Source organism: Crocodylus siamensis, chromosome 6, assembly GCF_052110815.1.
Source record: "Crocodylus siamensis isolate JL-2025a chromosome 6, ASM5211081v1, whole genome shotgun sequence".
NCBI classification, from domain to species: domain Eukaryota; kingdom Metazoa; phylum Chordata; order Crocodylia; family Crocodylidae; genus Crocodylus; species Crocodylus siamensis.
The window spans coordinates 29,163,969-29,177,426 of record NC_143400.1 but is presented as its reverse complement, the minus strand read 5'-3'; the positions used below and the strand labels follow the sequence as shown (position 1 = coordinate 29,177,426).

General features: G+C 52.9%; 1 protein-coding gene across 5 annotated transcripts in view; it reads left to right on the top strand.

The window, feature by feature from the left end:
* Positions 1–13,458, top strand: part of OGDH (oxoglutarate dehydrogenase) — a 68,841-nt gene that overhangs the window by 51,886 nt on the left and 3,497 nt on the right. For all 5 annotated transcript variants that reach the window (XM_090054886.1, XM_090054885.1, XM_090054883.1 and 2 more), the window contains 11 exons: positions 1,463–1,642; positions 4,326–4,454; positions 6,316–6,495; positions 7,765–7,917; positions 8,644–8,746; positions 9,303–9,431; positions 9,779–9,929; positions 10,101–10,228; positions 10,323–10,501; positions 12,349–12,420; positions 12,873–12,998. In XM_090054886.1, coding sequence (XP_089911012.1) covers positions 1,463–1,642; positions 4,326–4,454; positions 6,316–6,495; positions 7,765–7,917; positions 8,644–8,746; positions 9,303–9,431; positions 9,779–9,929; positions 10,101–10,228; positions 10,323–10,501; positions 12,349–12,420; positions 12,873–12,998 — 1,530 coding nt within the window. The remainder of the gene's footprint in view (positions 1–1,462; positions 1,643–4,325; positions 4,455–6,315; positions 6,496–7,764; positions 7,918–8,643; positions 8,747–9,302; positions 9,432–9,778; positions 9,930–10,100; positions 10,229–10,322; positions 10,502–12,348; positions 12,421–12,872; positions 12,999–13,458) is intronic.

The following is a 13,458-nucleotide window of genomic DNA, read 5'->3' as shown; positions in this document are numbered from 1 at the left end:
AAAGGCTGGGACTCTCCAGTTTGGAAAGGAGGCGACAGTAGGGACTAGGATGGAGGTCTACAAATCATGAAGGGTGTGGACCAAGTGACCAGAGAACTGCTCTTTGCCAAGTCCCAGGATACTAGAATGAAGGAGCACCTGGTGAAGGAGCAGGAGATCAGTTTAAACTGAACAAGAGGAGAGTCACTTTTTGTGCAGTGTATTGTTAATATGTGGAACTTAAGTGACAGGCAGAGAGTACAGCCAGGTCCAACAAGGGACTAGATGGATTCATGGATGATGGATCCACTGAGAGCTGCTTAAGCGGAGCAGTTGATATTTCCACTGTCTCTGAACCAGAGATGGTGGATGCAGAGAGGGTGTTGAGTAGAGCATGGATCACTCCTGTATCTGGTTTGCTGCTCTCCATCTGAAACATTCACTCCATCCATTGTTGGAGATGGGATGCTGGGCTGGACAGACTATGGGTCTGATCCAGTCTAGGGCTCCTTAGCTGTGTTCCTTCTCCACCCACCTATATCCCATGACTTTATCATTAGGATGTAAGCGGTTCAGATTCTTAAGAACTGCCATTTACTGGGTCAAACCAGAGACCTGAGGCCTGGGGTCACCCAACTTCCAGCATCTCCATGGCAGTCGCTCAGGGGGATAGATAGGTCTGTCTCACCCAGTCTCCTGTGTTGTACAGTGGCAGAGGCTGGAAGGGAGAGTGAACTGGGAATGACCAGGGTTTTTTCCTTTGTTCGTTTCTTACCTGCAGCCTCCAAAACTTAAGGTTTAGGGCATTCTGATTCGGAGGCTGTACCCCTTGCTCCCATGCTCAATAGCTACTGATGCCCCTTTTCCTCCAACAACATGTCCGATCCCTTGGTGAATCTGGACGAACTCTCAGCTCCCCCCCGCCTTGTCTGGTGGCAACGAGTTCCAAACCTTAATAACATGTTGAATGAAAAAGAACTTCCTGATTGTTTTAAACTTGCAGCCTCTTAGCTTCATGCTGTGGCTCTTGTCCAGGGAGAGACTATCAATAATAAATCCCTAATGACTTTCTCTCTTGCCATTTAATGTTTTTGTAAAACCTTCTCCTGTCCCTCTTCAAGTGTCTCCTTCCAAGCTGAACAAGCCTGGCTTCACTAGTCTCTCCATACCACTAATCATCCTTGTTGCATCCTTCTCTGGACCTTCTCTAGGTCTTCTAGCTCCTTTTGAAGGTGCAGGGACCAGAACTGGGCACAAGATTCAAGGTGTGGACACCCTGTTGGTGTTTTTTTAAATAAAAGTGGGGGGGGGGGGCTTCATGATACTTGCAGAGAAAGTAATGGATTCTTTAGGTAGCTCCAGTATTTTGGATATTTCTGAGCAGTTGAGAAGACCATCAGAGCCCCCTGTCTGCATCCCAGGCCAGCTGGAGCCTTTTACTGCTCACTGTCTTCCTCCTCTTTTTCTCTCTCCCTGCCTCCAGGGCTCTGGTGATGTGAAGTATCACTTGGGCATGTACCATCGCCGCATCAACCGTGTCACTGACCGCAACATCACACTCTCTTTGGTTGCCAACCCTTCTCACTTGGAAGCTGTGGACCCTGTGGTTCAGGGCAAGACTAAGGCGGAGCAGTTCTACTGTGGGGACATAGAAGGGAAGAAGGTAAGTGCCTCTGGGATAGGAGTGGATGCCCTTGTTGGCATGCCCACAAGCTGGCTGTACTCTGGTGACTGACTGGGAGTGAGGGATGGGGGAAGGGATGAACATCTCTAGCCACATATGGCTTTTAGTCCACACTGGTGAGGAGAGGATCTTTGTCATCAATGACCAACAAAGGTAGCTGGAGGAGCTAGGTATGTTCAGCCTGAAGAAAAGGTGCCTAAGAGGGGACATGATGGTAGTCTTCAAAGACTTGAAGGGCTGCCATAAAGAAGAAAAGCACTTCTGCTGCAGACTAGGGCATGGGCCAGCAAAGTTGGTTCAGATTGGATCTGTGGGGGGGATGTCTTCCCTGGTGGAACAGGGAGGCTGCAGCATAGATGCTCAGGGGGTGGTGGTCTCTCCATCACAAAGTGTTCAGGGAGAGGTTGGACAGCTATTGGTTGGGGGTGATCTAGATGTAGCAGTGCCTGTGTTATGCTAAGGGGATTTTCCAGGCTTCTGGGCTTAACTGGTTGTCCACGAGGCTGGGAGGGAATTCCTGTGTCGTCGTCGCTGCCGCCACCCCCCCCCCCCCAATGCTACGTTGGTGGGGGTGTTAAACTTCCCTCCAAGGCATCAGGTGTGGACTGCAGCCTAGGCTGGGGATGGTGACTGGGCTGTGCCAGTGCTTCTGCTGGGACCCAAGCCATTGGGTCCTGGCTAGAGGGTCTTGTCCCTCTGCTCAGGCTCAGTCCAATGCTGTATTTGGGGTCAGGAAGGAACTCTTCCGCCCCCCCCCCCCCCCCCGGTCAGACTGGTATGGACTTAGGGGGTTTTGTCCCTCTCTTTGTAGCAGGGGCACGGCCTCTGCCTGGGCTTTCTGGAGTGTATGTTAACCTTTTTAGAGCAGCAGGATGCTGGCCACCATGGTGCCCCTGTGTGATGTCTGCTGTTGTGTGAGGCTGACTAGTTTTTGCCCAGTTTGGAAAAGGGTTTTGTATAGGGTGGTTTGGCCAGGGCTGATCTTGCCTCAGGTAGGGGGTTGGATTGGATGCGACCTCTGGAGGTCCCTTCCAGCACCGCTTCTGTGATTTTTTTTTTTTTTTTTTTTTTTTTTTTTTTTTTTTTTTTTTTTATGGATTTCTCACTTGAGACCACCCGCTTTCTTGGAGCTGGATGAGCAAGTGAGACATCAGCTGCTGCTTCGTGAAGTTCAGTCACCACCCTGACTCCAATGTGACAGCTGGTAGGCAGCTGATGAAATGGCACATCCCACTCTTTGCACGGAGGGTTCCTCTGTAACTAGAGATGAGTTCTTTCTGCCCTCAGCATCTCCCAGAATGACTGACTGCAGTGGAGACACCTGGTGTGGGAAAAGTGTCTGGTAATCCCAGGCCTCAGGACTTTGGTTGGACACCAGTTAGGGTCAGAAAGAGTTATCCCCCCCCCCCCCCCCCCCACACCTTACTGTGAATGCTGCTGGTTTCTGGGGCAGTTTGCCTTCCTCTGAGGCACTGGGCCATTGGCCACAGCCAAGGCTGGGGTTTTAGACTTGGGAGTGCTCATACCCCCACTAGCCAAGTCCCGAAGTGACTTGCTCTTCCTCGCAGGATAGCCAGGCTCGGGTGCAGGGAGGGATATCTCCCCTAGGTCTGGCTGGCACAAACCACAGAGTTTTGCCTTCCTCTTGCTCCTCTTCCTAGGAGCTTCTAAGCATCTAGGAACCTATGGCTTCCTGATGCAGCAGCACGGTGTTGGCAATGCCCTTCTCTCCTTGCTTCTGTGCAGGGGATAGGGTTCTCCTAGCTATGGAGTGAGGTTTAAAGTATTATTTTGGGGGATAGCTTTTGTGGGTGCAGGGAACTACTTGGCACTGAGATGGCAGCTGGAGTACTGTGTCCAGTTTTGGGCACCACACCTTCTCAAGCTTGTCCACGTCCTTGTTGGAGTCTAAGGAAGGGCCACCCATATAATCAGAGTTTTAGAAGACAAGTCATACGAGAAAAGGTTGAGGGATCTGGGACTCTTCAGCCAGAAGAAAAGAAGGCTGAGAAGGGGACGTGGTAGCAGCTTACCACTACACTAGGAGAGCGCATGAAGGTGAGCAACTGTTCACCAGGGCACACAAGGGGAAAACCAGGAGTAATGGTGGCCAATCCTGGAAAATCGATTTCAGGCTCAACATAAGGAAAAACTTCTTCACAGTCAGGGTGTCCAGACTGTGGAATAAGCTTCCTCCAGAAGTGATGGAATCGCCTACCCTGGAAATCTTCAAGAGGAGACTAGGCAGTCACCTTCCTGGGGTCACCTGACCCCTGGTTATCTTTCCTGCTTGGTGCAGGGGGCTGGACCTGATGATCTTCCAAGGTCCCTTCCAGACTTACAGTCTATGAATTGGAGCCCTGCCCAGCCTGACATTCCCCTTGTCTACTCAAATCCCACCTCCCAAAGCCAGACCTTATTGGTACCTGAAGCCATCAGCCTGAGGCCCTCCCCACTAGTATAGTTGTCCATGGGTTAAGAGTCAGGTTGTGCAGATGATGGGTCCAAGGAGGCATCTCATGACTTTCTGTGGGCTCTCAGTCAATGCCCCATGCCAGCTGATAACCCTTCCCCTGCTCCTAACTTGAGGGACTTCCATGCTATAGGGAGGTCATCAGGCCACCTTCATTGATTCTGCTCCCTTTGTCTCCTCCCCTCACAGGTGATGTCCATCCTCTTGCACGGAGATGCAGCATTCGCTGGGCAGGGCATAGTGTATGAGACCTTCCATTTGAGTGACCTACCATCCTACACCACTCATGGGACTGTGCACGTGGTGGTGAACAACCAGGTAATGGTGAGGCCATGGAGGAAGGAGAAGCTGGTGACTGGAGCATGGTGACACCGTGCCGTAAGCGGCCTCATGCCAGGCTGTTCTCCCCTTTAATGCCTGGGCTCTATTATGTGAGCCAAGGTGGAGGCAGTGGTGGCTGGGAGGAGGGTAGGGGTGGAACCAGAGGGATGGGAACTTCTAGGACTCCGATTCGTCTCCTCAGAAAAATCTTACCATAGTCCTAGAGCAGTGGGGGTGGAAGGGACCTCTGGAGATCACATCTAGTGCAACCACCTGCCTGAGGCAGGATCAGCCCTGTCCAAATCATCCCAAATGCATCCATCATCTAAACACTTGGTAAAACTACCGTCAGCCCTGGTGGAGCACAACATCACAACTGAGCTGGCCACTAGTCAAGCAGGGTGGTGGTGGGGCAGTACCCTACTCCTATAAAAGGTTGTTAATATATTCTCAAGTAGAGGCTGTGCCCCCACTACAGAGGCAGGTGAAACCCCTCCAGCCCTTTACCTGTATGACCAGGGGGTCAGGTTCCTTCCTGACTCCAAATGTATCAGAAACCCAGGGAGGGCTAGGGAGGTGGACCAGCCCCAATCCTCTCCCCTGCTTTGGGCAGGGGGGTGGGACTAGATGACCTCCTGAGGTCCCTTCCAGCCCTCATTTTATATGATTTCTGTGTGGCATCAGTCTGGGCTTGAATGGGGAGGCAAGAGGCTGTAGCCAGGACCCTCTGGCTTTGAGAGAGCAGGAGCACTGGGACACTTGTCAACTCCTGACCCAACCATGGTTCCCCAAGGGATCATAGCTTCCTCGTGACACCTTTCAAAAGGGCTGCGAGTCCTTTGGGGAGCCAGTTACCCCAGCCAGGCTCATGCCAGCGGAGGCTGTGCCTCTGAAAATGGCCACTCTAGTGTGCCCTGGTCTTGCTTGGAGCTGGGAGGAATTTGTTGGATATGACTGTTCCTTGGTGCCTTTATACTGGGGGGGCGGGTGTCTGAGCAGAGACTGATGGGACAGGAAATGGAATTTTTTGATCTCTTGGTGAACAAGTCTTTCTCCAATCTCCCCTCTTGCATACACAGCCTTTCCTGTGGACTCTGTTTTAATCCTCTTCCCACCTCCCCAGCTTTCACTTCCTTCTTTTTGTAGCAGTTCCAAACTCAGCTCAGTTGCTGTATTTTCTCATATCTCATGTACCACCCAAATCAGCCACTCTTGGAAAGCAGAATGAAGAAGTCTTTACTTCTTTCAGAGTTATGGCCGCACAGAGTGGACAGGGCCTAATCTTAGCCCCCTGCTCCCCACCCCCCACCTTTTCTCATGCTAAAGCTACAGTTTTAACTCTGTTTTGCAGCTCAGTTACCTTGAAGGTGAGGCTCTGTCCATCAGTTCAGCTGTGAAAGGGGTCAAAACTGTAGCTCCAGCTGCAGACAGGACTCCATCCCTTTCTCTGTGTGGCCACAGGCAGTGGGGGAGAGAAGGGGAAGAAGCCCTGGCCACCTGACAGTCTCCACACTTCTATTCTTGGCACAGAAGGCTAGTGCCTTTAGCTCAAGGAGCTGGCAGGCAGAAGGAGCTTGTCTGGCAGCTTCTTGGCCTGGCCTGCCATAGTACCTCCATGTCCAGTAGCTAGGTGAGGGGAAGTATTCAGTAAGGAACCCCCAAGACTTGCCTTTTTCGTTGTGCCAGTGACTGGCCTGGAGGTTGCCCCCAACACCAAAGCCGCCATGTCCATTTTTCCCCCCCTGCCACCTTCCAATATCTGATACGTGGAGGTACCTCCTTGCCCACCCCTGACTGACCTGAGCCCCTCATGTGCCTCCCTTCTCCGAGCCCTTCTTTATCCACCCTCTCGCCTCAGATTGGCTTCACCACGGACCCACGCATGGCCCGTTCCTCACCTTACCCCACCGATGTGGCCCGTGTGGTTAACGCACCTATCTTCCACGTCAACGCTGATGACCCTGAGGCTGTGGTGTATGTGTGCAACGTGGCAGCTGAGTGGAGGAGCACCTTTCACAAGGATGTTGTTGTGGACCTGGTAGGTGGCTGGGGTTGAGCCAGGGCCCTCGCCAGTGGGGAAGTAGCAACTTTGGGTCTTTATCCCATTTGCAGGGGATTTTGGTCCATGGCCATGTCTGTTTAACCCTTTGTTTTAAGACTATGTTGAGGGGGTGCTGAGACTCCAAACCCCTCAGTTCTAGGTGTCAGTCCTGGGATCGGCCTACCTTCAAGGAGGAAAGAAGCCATCTGTTCCCCTCCCAGGTAGACCAAGACCACAAGTGATTTTTTGTCTGAGCTGTATCTGGGTGTAGCTGCTCTTGGTGACGTATCCAATTTGCCAGTATCCCCATAAACCAATCTCTAGTCACTTTGGCTTGTCTTGGACTTCCTCAGATAAAATAAAAGCCCCTAGAGTCATTTGTGGATGTAACAGCTGATAAGGCCAGTCTACAACACCTCTGCTAGCTCTGATCAGGGGCCACAACAGGCCATAGGTAGCAAACCAATGACAGAGCACACATTACCAGCCTGCATGGGGATGTGAATGAATGTGCTCAGCCCTTGACCTCCGCAATCCCTTTTATAGCTAGTTTTATTTGCAACCCATAATCCTCCCAGATTAGCTTTTTCACGTGGGTTTATTTGGAAAGGAAAAGTTTTCCCCAACATACCACAATGCTGGGCACACAAATAGCTCCTGCAGGAAACCATCTGGCTGCCTTGAGGTGGGAAACAGAATGGAAGATGCTCTCGATCCAGTGTAGAGGGGAAGAGACTTGTAGACACGGATGAAAATAAGGAATAGGTGAAAGGTCTCACCGCCTTGTCTTGGCTTGCAAGGTGTTGTGTGTTGGCAGAGCAGTATAAAAGCTATATCCAAGCAAGCTATGATAGATGTGCTGTACATGTTTGGTGGCTTGTTCAAGTCCCTCTTCTCTGGATCTCAGTGGGAAGTGAAGGCATGCCAGAAGAAGTAGTAATGGAAGGAAAGCCGCAGAACAGGCTGTCCTGAGAATCCCCAGCCTTGGCGCTGGGCTGGGCTGGTTTAGTAAAAGGCAGTGCTGTTTGGAGGTTGGGGTGGCACTAGTGTAACCCTCTTGAGGACCCTGATGGTCTGCTGGGTATTGATAGTCAATGGCAGACTGTCTTCTGGTTTTGCCCTGTGTCCACTACAACACGGCTCTGCAGAAACTAAGTGCAGGACCTCATGAGTGAGGCTTCCTTCCTAGCCAGTGCATTGTGTGCAGCTCTGGGCACGCAGGGCAGCATTGGCTGGCAACTTCTAATGGCCCCTTTGCCTTGTTAGGTATGTTACAGGCGCAACGGCCACAATGAGATGGATGAGCCCATGTTCACCCAGCCACTGATGTACAAACAGATCCGGAAGCAGAAGCCTGTGCTGCAGAAATATGCTGAGCTGCTGATTTCCCAGGGCGTGGTGAATCAGCCAGAGTATGAGGTACAGGCACTTGGGAATCCTCCCAAGGGATCACCTGCTTCCCTGAGAGCAAGATCTGCTTCCTCTCACGCACTTAGAGTCACAGAGAAGCGGGGACTTCCAGAGGTCACGTCTAGTCCAGCCCCCTGCCTGAGGCAGGATCACCCATAGGAAGGGGGTTGGAATAGATCATTGGTTCTCAACCTTTCTAGAATTGAGATGCCCCTCAGTAGACTCAAAGCTCCCTCTTGGAAAATGCTAGGTCTACAATGGGGGGTGCCCTCTTCACCACCCCCTTATGGGATGGCAGCAACAGCTGGCGAGAGGATGGTGGCCAGTTGGGCACAGCCATGTTTTGTGGCATTTCTTGGGCCTGGGGGCAAACTTTCATAGACCTGGCTGGTGCCCTGGGGGTGCTGGAGCTTGCAGTGGTGGGCGCCATGTAGGAGTAACATGCTTGATTGCATCTCTGAAGTCGGTGTGATCAGACTGGCTTGAGGCTGGGGTTGGGTAGGCCAGGCAGCTGTCAGATAAGCCAGTCCTTCCATGGTACTGGGCAGTGCTGCCAGCTTGGCCCTTGCGTCCATGCTGCTGAAGGCCATCTTTCACTCCTTCTGGAGTTTTCTTTGCTTGCTGGGAGCTGGCAATTGAAACCAGGGCTGGGGACAGCTTTGTCTCTGGGGCTGGGTGATATGTGGGTGGGTGGATGCCAGAAGTGGCCCTCACCCCCAGCCTTCTGTCTCCCAGGAGGAGATTGCCAAGTATGACAAGATCTGTGAAGAAGCCCATGCCAGGTCCAAGGATGAGAAGATCCTACACATCAAGCACTGGCTGGACTCTCCCTGGCCTGGTGAGTAGCTTCCCCTTCTTGATGGCCCCTCACAGCTGTGGGGCAGGCAACAACGCACAGGTCGTTCCTGTGTCCACAGAGTTGTGGCCTCAGCTCAGAAATGGACAGCCACCCCTTTTGCAGACTTGGGGTTCTGTATGGCCTTGGCATCTCTAAACCCGGGGGCAACACATAAGGGGTGCATGCAGGTGCACATGCACCCCCTGAGTGTGGCGGTGCATCCCCTACAAAAAGGCACTGCTGACACAGTTGGTGGTCACCACTTGCCCTCCTGACACTGACACTGCCAGCAGCATCTACGGGTGGTCAGTGATCCCTGCTGGCCTCTGACGCTGCCAGTGGTGGCTGCAGGTGGTTGCCAACCCTTGATTTTGGTGCCCCCCCCCCCCCCCCCCAACAGCACCAGCGGCATCTGCGGGAACTCCCCCACTTGCTGCTGCTGCTGCTGCTTCTGCTGCTCCCCCATCAGCTGCCAGGGGCATGAGTTGCTGTTCATACCTAAACCCGCATCTTTGTTGGACATAGGTTCTGAACTTTGTCTCCTTTTCCCCTCCAGGCTTTTTTACCTTGGATGGGCAGCCCCGGAGCATGACCTGCCCTTCCACAGGCCTGAGTGAGGAAGACCTGACCCATATTGGCAGCGTGGCCAGCTCGGTGCCTGTGGAGGACTTCACTATCCACGGAGGTGGGGGCTCTATGATGTGTCGGGGTGGAAGCTCCACAAAGCAGCCTCGATGCTGGTGTGGCCTGCAGGGTGATGCCATGTACTGGTCTGTGGGGGAACAGAGGGGCCCTACACAGCACAGGGAAGGCAGTGAGGAAACTGACAGAGCTTCTGCAGCCCAGGGCACTCGGGTTGGGCCATGATCTGATGTTCCATCTACAAGGAATCCAGGTGGCTCAGTGACTTGGCCTAATGACTGCAAATCAAGCCCCTTGTGACTAATTAATTATGGCCCTGTATGGTGCCTCCATCGGCTTCCCCCCCACCCCTCCCCCCAAGCAGACAACAACTGGTATCTTGTCTGACAGGCCTGAGCCGCATCCTGAAGACTCGTGGGGAGATGGTGAAGACTAGGACGGTGGACTGGGCCCTGGCAGAGTACATGGCCTTTGGCTCCCTCCTCAAGGAGGGCATCCATGTGCGTCTCAGTGGCCAGGATGTTGAGAGGGGCACATTCAGGTACGTCCCTCTGGCTGACAGGTGCAGGGGATAGAGTCCTCTTGGAAGGCCCATGAAGAGGTCCCCATTGCAGCACCTAACCCATGGGTGCCATCTTGGAGCTGCCCAGCCCTGGCACCTCCTGGTAGAGGGGAACGTGCTAGTGATTGCCCCCTCTGCCTCTCCCCACAGCCACCGCCACCACATCCTCCATGACCAGAACGTGGATAAGAGGACCTGCATCCCAATGAACCACTTATGGCCCAACCAAGCCTCCTATACAGTCTGTAACAGCTCCCTCTCAGAGTATGGTGTTCTGGGTGAGTGGGCACCAAGCTGCAGGAGGGGGCTGACAACTGAGCTTGGTATTGCCCTGTAGCATGAGTGTCCTGCTAACCTCCACATCTTCCACAGGCTTCGAGTTGGGCTTTGCCATGGCCAGCCCCAACTCCTTGGTCCTCTGGGAAGCCCAGTTTGGTGACTTCCACAACACAGCCCAGTGCATCATCGACCAGTTCATCTGCCCTGGGCAGGCCAAATGGGTCCGGCAAAATGGCATTGTCTTGCTGCTGCCCCATGGCATGGAGGGCATGGTAAGGACCCCTCCCCTGGACAGCTAGAGCCAGGCGTTTCCTGGAAGTACCATATTCACTCGGAGAAGGGACATAATAGCAGTCTTCAAAGACTTGTAGGGCTGCCATGAAGAAGAAAAGCACCTGTTCTCTTGCTGCAATGAGCAGGACATGGAGCAATGGCTTGAAGTTTCAGTAAAGCAAATTTAGGTTGGATTTCAGGAAAAACTTCTTCCCTGGTAGAGCAAGGAGTGTGTAGAATGGACATGCAGAGAAGGGGTGGACTCTCCATAACTAGAGGTGTTCAAGGAGAAGTTGGACAGGCACTGGTCAGGAATTATCTAGGCATAGTGATGCCTATGTTCTATCATGGGAATTTCCCAGGCTTCTGGGCTATGCTGGTTACCCCCTGCTTTCTGTTCCATGTGTCTGGGGGTTTGTAAACCTCCATTGAAGACATTGGGTGTTTGCTGTAGCCCAGGCTGGGGGTAGTGACTGGGCTGTGCCAGTGTTTCTGCTGGGACCAAAGCTGGAGGTTTTCTGGCTAGAGGGTCTTGCTCCTTCAGTCAGGCTGAGACTGCTGCATGTAGGGTCAGGAAGGAATTTTTCTCCCTGGTCAGACTGGGGTGTAGGGGGAGCCTGCCTTTCTCCATAGTGTGAGGCATGGCCTTGGCCTGGGATCCTGAGTGTCCTTTTACAGCAGCAGGGCATCGGCCACAGTAGTCCCCCTGCTTTCCCTGTGGCAGAGTCAGGTGTGATGTCTTGTGCTCTGTCAGGGCTGATGGTAGTTTTTACAAAGAGTTGTTTAGATGATAGATGTGCCTGGGATGGTTTGGACAGGGCTGATCCTGCCTCCAGGAAGGGGGTTGAACTAGATGAAAACCCCTGCAGGTCACTTCCAGCCCTATTGCTCTAATAATCTTATATACCATGTGTACCTTTTTACCCCTGCCCCCTCTCCCCCCAAAAAATTGGCCTCCATCTCTCAAATTCTCCTTAACCAGGGAAGCTTCTTTGCTTCCCAGAATCAAATCAGCCTCCTTTGATTCCTGTTCTGTCGGCATTTCTGTTCATACAACTGAGGAAGTCATTTCACTTCCTGGCCCGTTACACTTTGCCTCATGGATGTTAACTATCTCTCCTTTTTTTTAAATGGCCTTGATGTTCCTTTAATCAAGCTAACCTTTCTCTTGGCAGTTCTACTGGCTGGTAGCCTGTCTCTTCTCCTATTTCTTTGAGCAGGAGGGTGGACAAAATGACCTCCCAAGGTCCCTGGCAACCCTAATTTTCTGTGCTTCTATAATTTCACAGCCTTACAGACTTGTCTTTAGCTCTTTTCAGAATCACAGATTTGCCCATGGAGGTCTAGTCTCCTGCAGCAGCTAGGGTTTCAGCTTCTGGCTGACCAGTGGAGGGGGGTGAGCAAATGAGCTGAAGGTTAGGCTGTATCCACGCTCTATGCAGCTATAACTTGGCAGGTGGGGAGGGGGGAATTTGTCTCGCCAAAAACAAGGCATGTGCTTTTGGGGGTGGGGCGGGGGGCAGAGTGTGATATGTGAGAAGATAAGGCATCAGGCCAAGGATGTGGATGTCTGTTGTGTACCATGGGTTGGTGCCAGCTGTGTCATGTCTAGCCATTTATAAGCAGCCAGCAATGGGGTTCAGGCCCTGTGTCACTGGGACATGGAGCTATCCTAGTCCCTCTTCTGACGGCCAGGATGGGAAGATATCAAGCTCTTGAAGCCCATGCTGATGGCACGTGACATTTGACTGGCTGCACTGCAAGAGAAGGGAAGTGCTTAGGGGTACATTCTGGCACCCCTCTACCCCGACCTCACCCCCCCCATGCCTTCTGACCCCATTTCCAGGGCCCTGAGCATTCATCAGCAAGGCCAGAGCGGTTCCTCCAGATGTGCAACGATGACCCAGATGTGCTGCCTGTAAGTGTCGGGCTGCATCAGCCTTGGGGAGAAAGGTGGGCCTAGGGCATAGCCTCCCTACTTTACTTAATGCGGATAGGATGTTATCCCTCTGCCACTTCTCACAGGACAGTTAGAGTCTGATGCTGCCCTAGTGGGGAGCAAAGCAGAGGTGGTCAGTAGATGAGGCTCGGGAGTTGTGTTCGCCCAGAGCTGGGGATTCCTCTCTTAGTCTTGCTATCACCTAAGGGATGGGAAAGCCAACCTTTTTTAAATTCATACCCCAGTGGGGAGATCCAGCCTTGGAGGTTCCGTGTGCCCCTGACAGACCCCTGGTATGAGCCCCACACTGATGCCCAGGGCTACCACAGCCCAGCCTAGCCCTGGCCTAGGGGTCATCTCCATGCTGGATGGAAAGATTACAAACATTCCAGGCTGGGTCTCATCCCCCAACCCTGCTCCCTTTGCTATAGAAACTGGAGGACTTCAGTGATGTGCGTCAGCTGTACGACTGCAACTGGATCGTGGTCAACTGCTCCACGCCAGCCAATTTCTTCCATGTCCTGCGCAGACAGATCCTCCTGCCCTTCCGCAAGCCGGTGAGTGGGGCCCTGGCCTGCCCTCCACCTCCAAGCCTGGCTGTGACTCAGCCAGCCATGCCCAAATCCCTGTTGCCAGTGGGCTGGTGGATATGTCTGGGCTTTCTGCAAAGTGGTGTCTACACTGGAGGTAAAACCCACTGTGGAGGCGGGGCAGGTAGGAGGAGGGCTCAAATGCTGTGGGATGGTTTAGAACATCATCTGGAAGAGAGTGAAGCAAAACAAGGGTATGTCCCAAATTCTTCCTGCCCTGCTTCTCTCCATTGGAGATCGGAGAAGCTCTGATGTCAAGACTTCCCTCTCCATCAACCACACTCTATTACACCCCCCTCCAATGGCTCCACTCCCCTCTTTGAAGCTGGTTTTGGCTGTCAGCATCCAGAATCCGGGGGGTGGGGGGAGATGCGGTGTCCCTGGGGTGAAGCTGCCTTAGGGCCCTGGCAAGGGGCTGGGGCCTTAA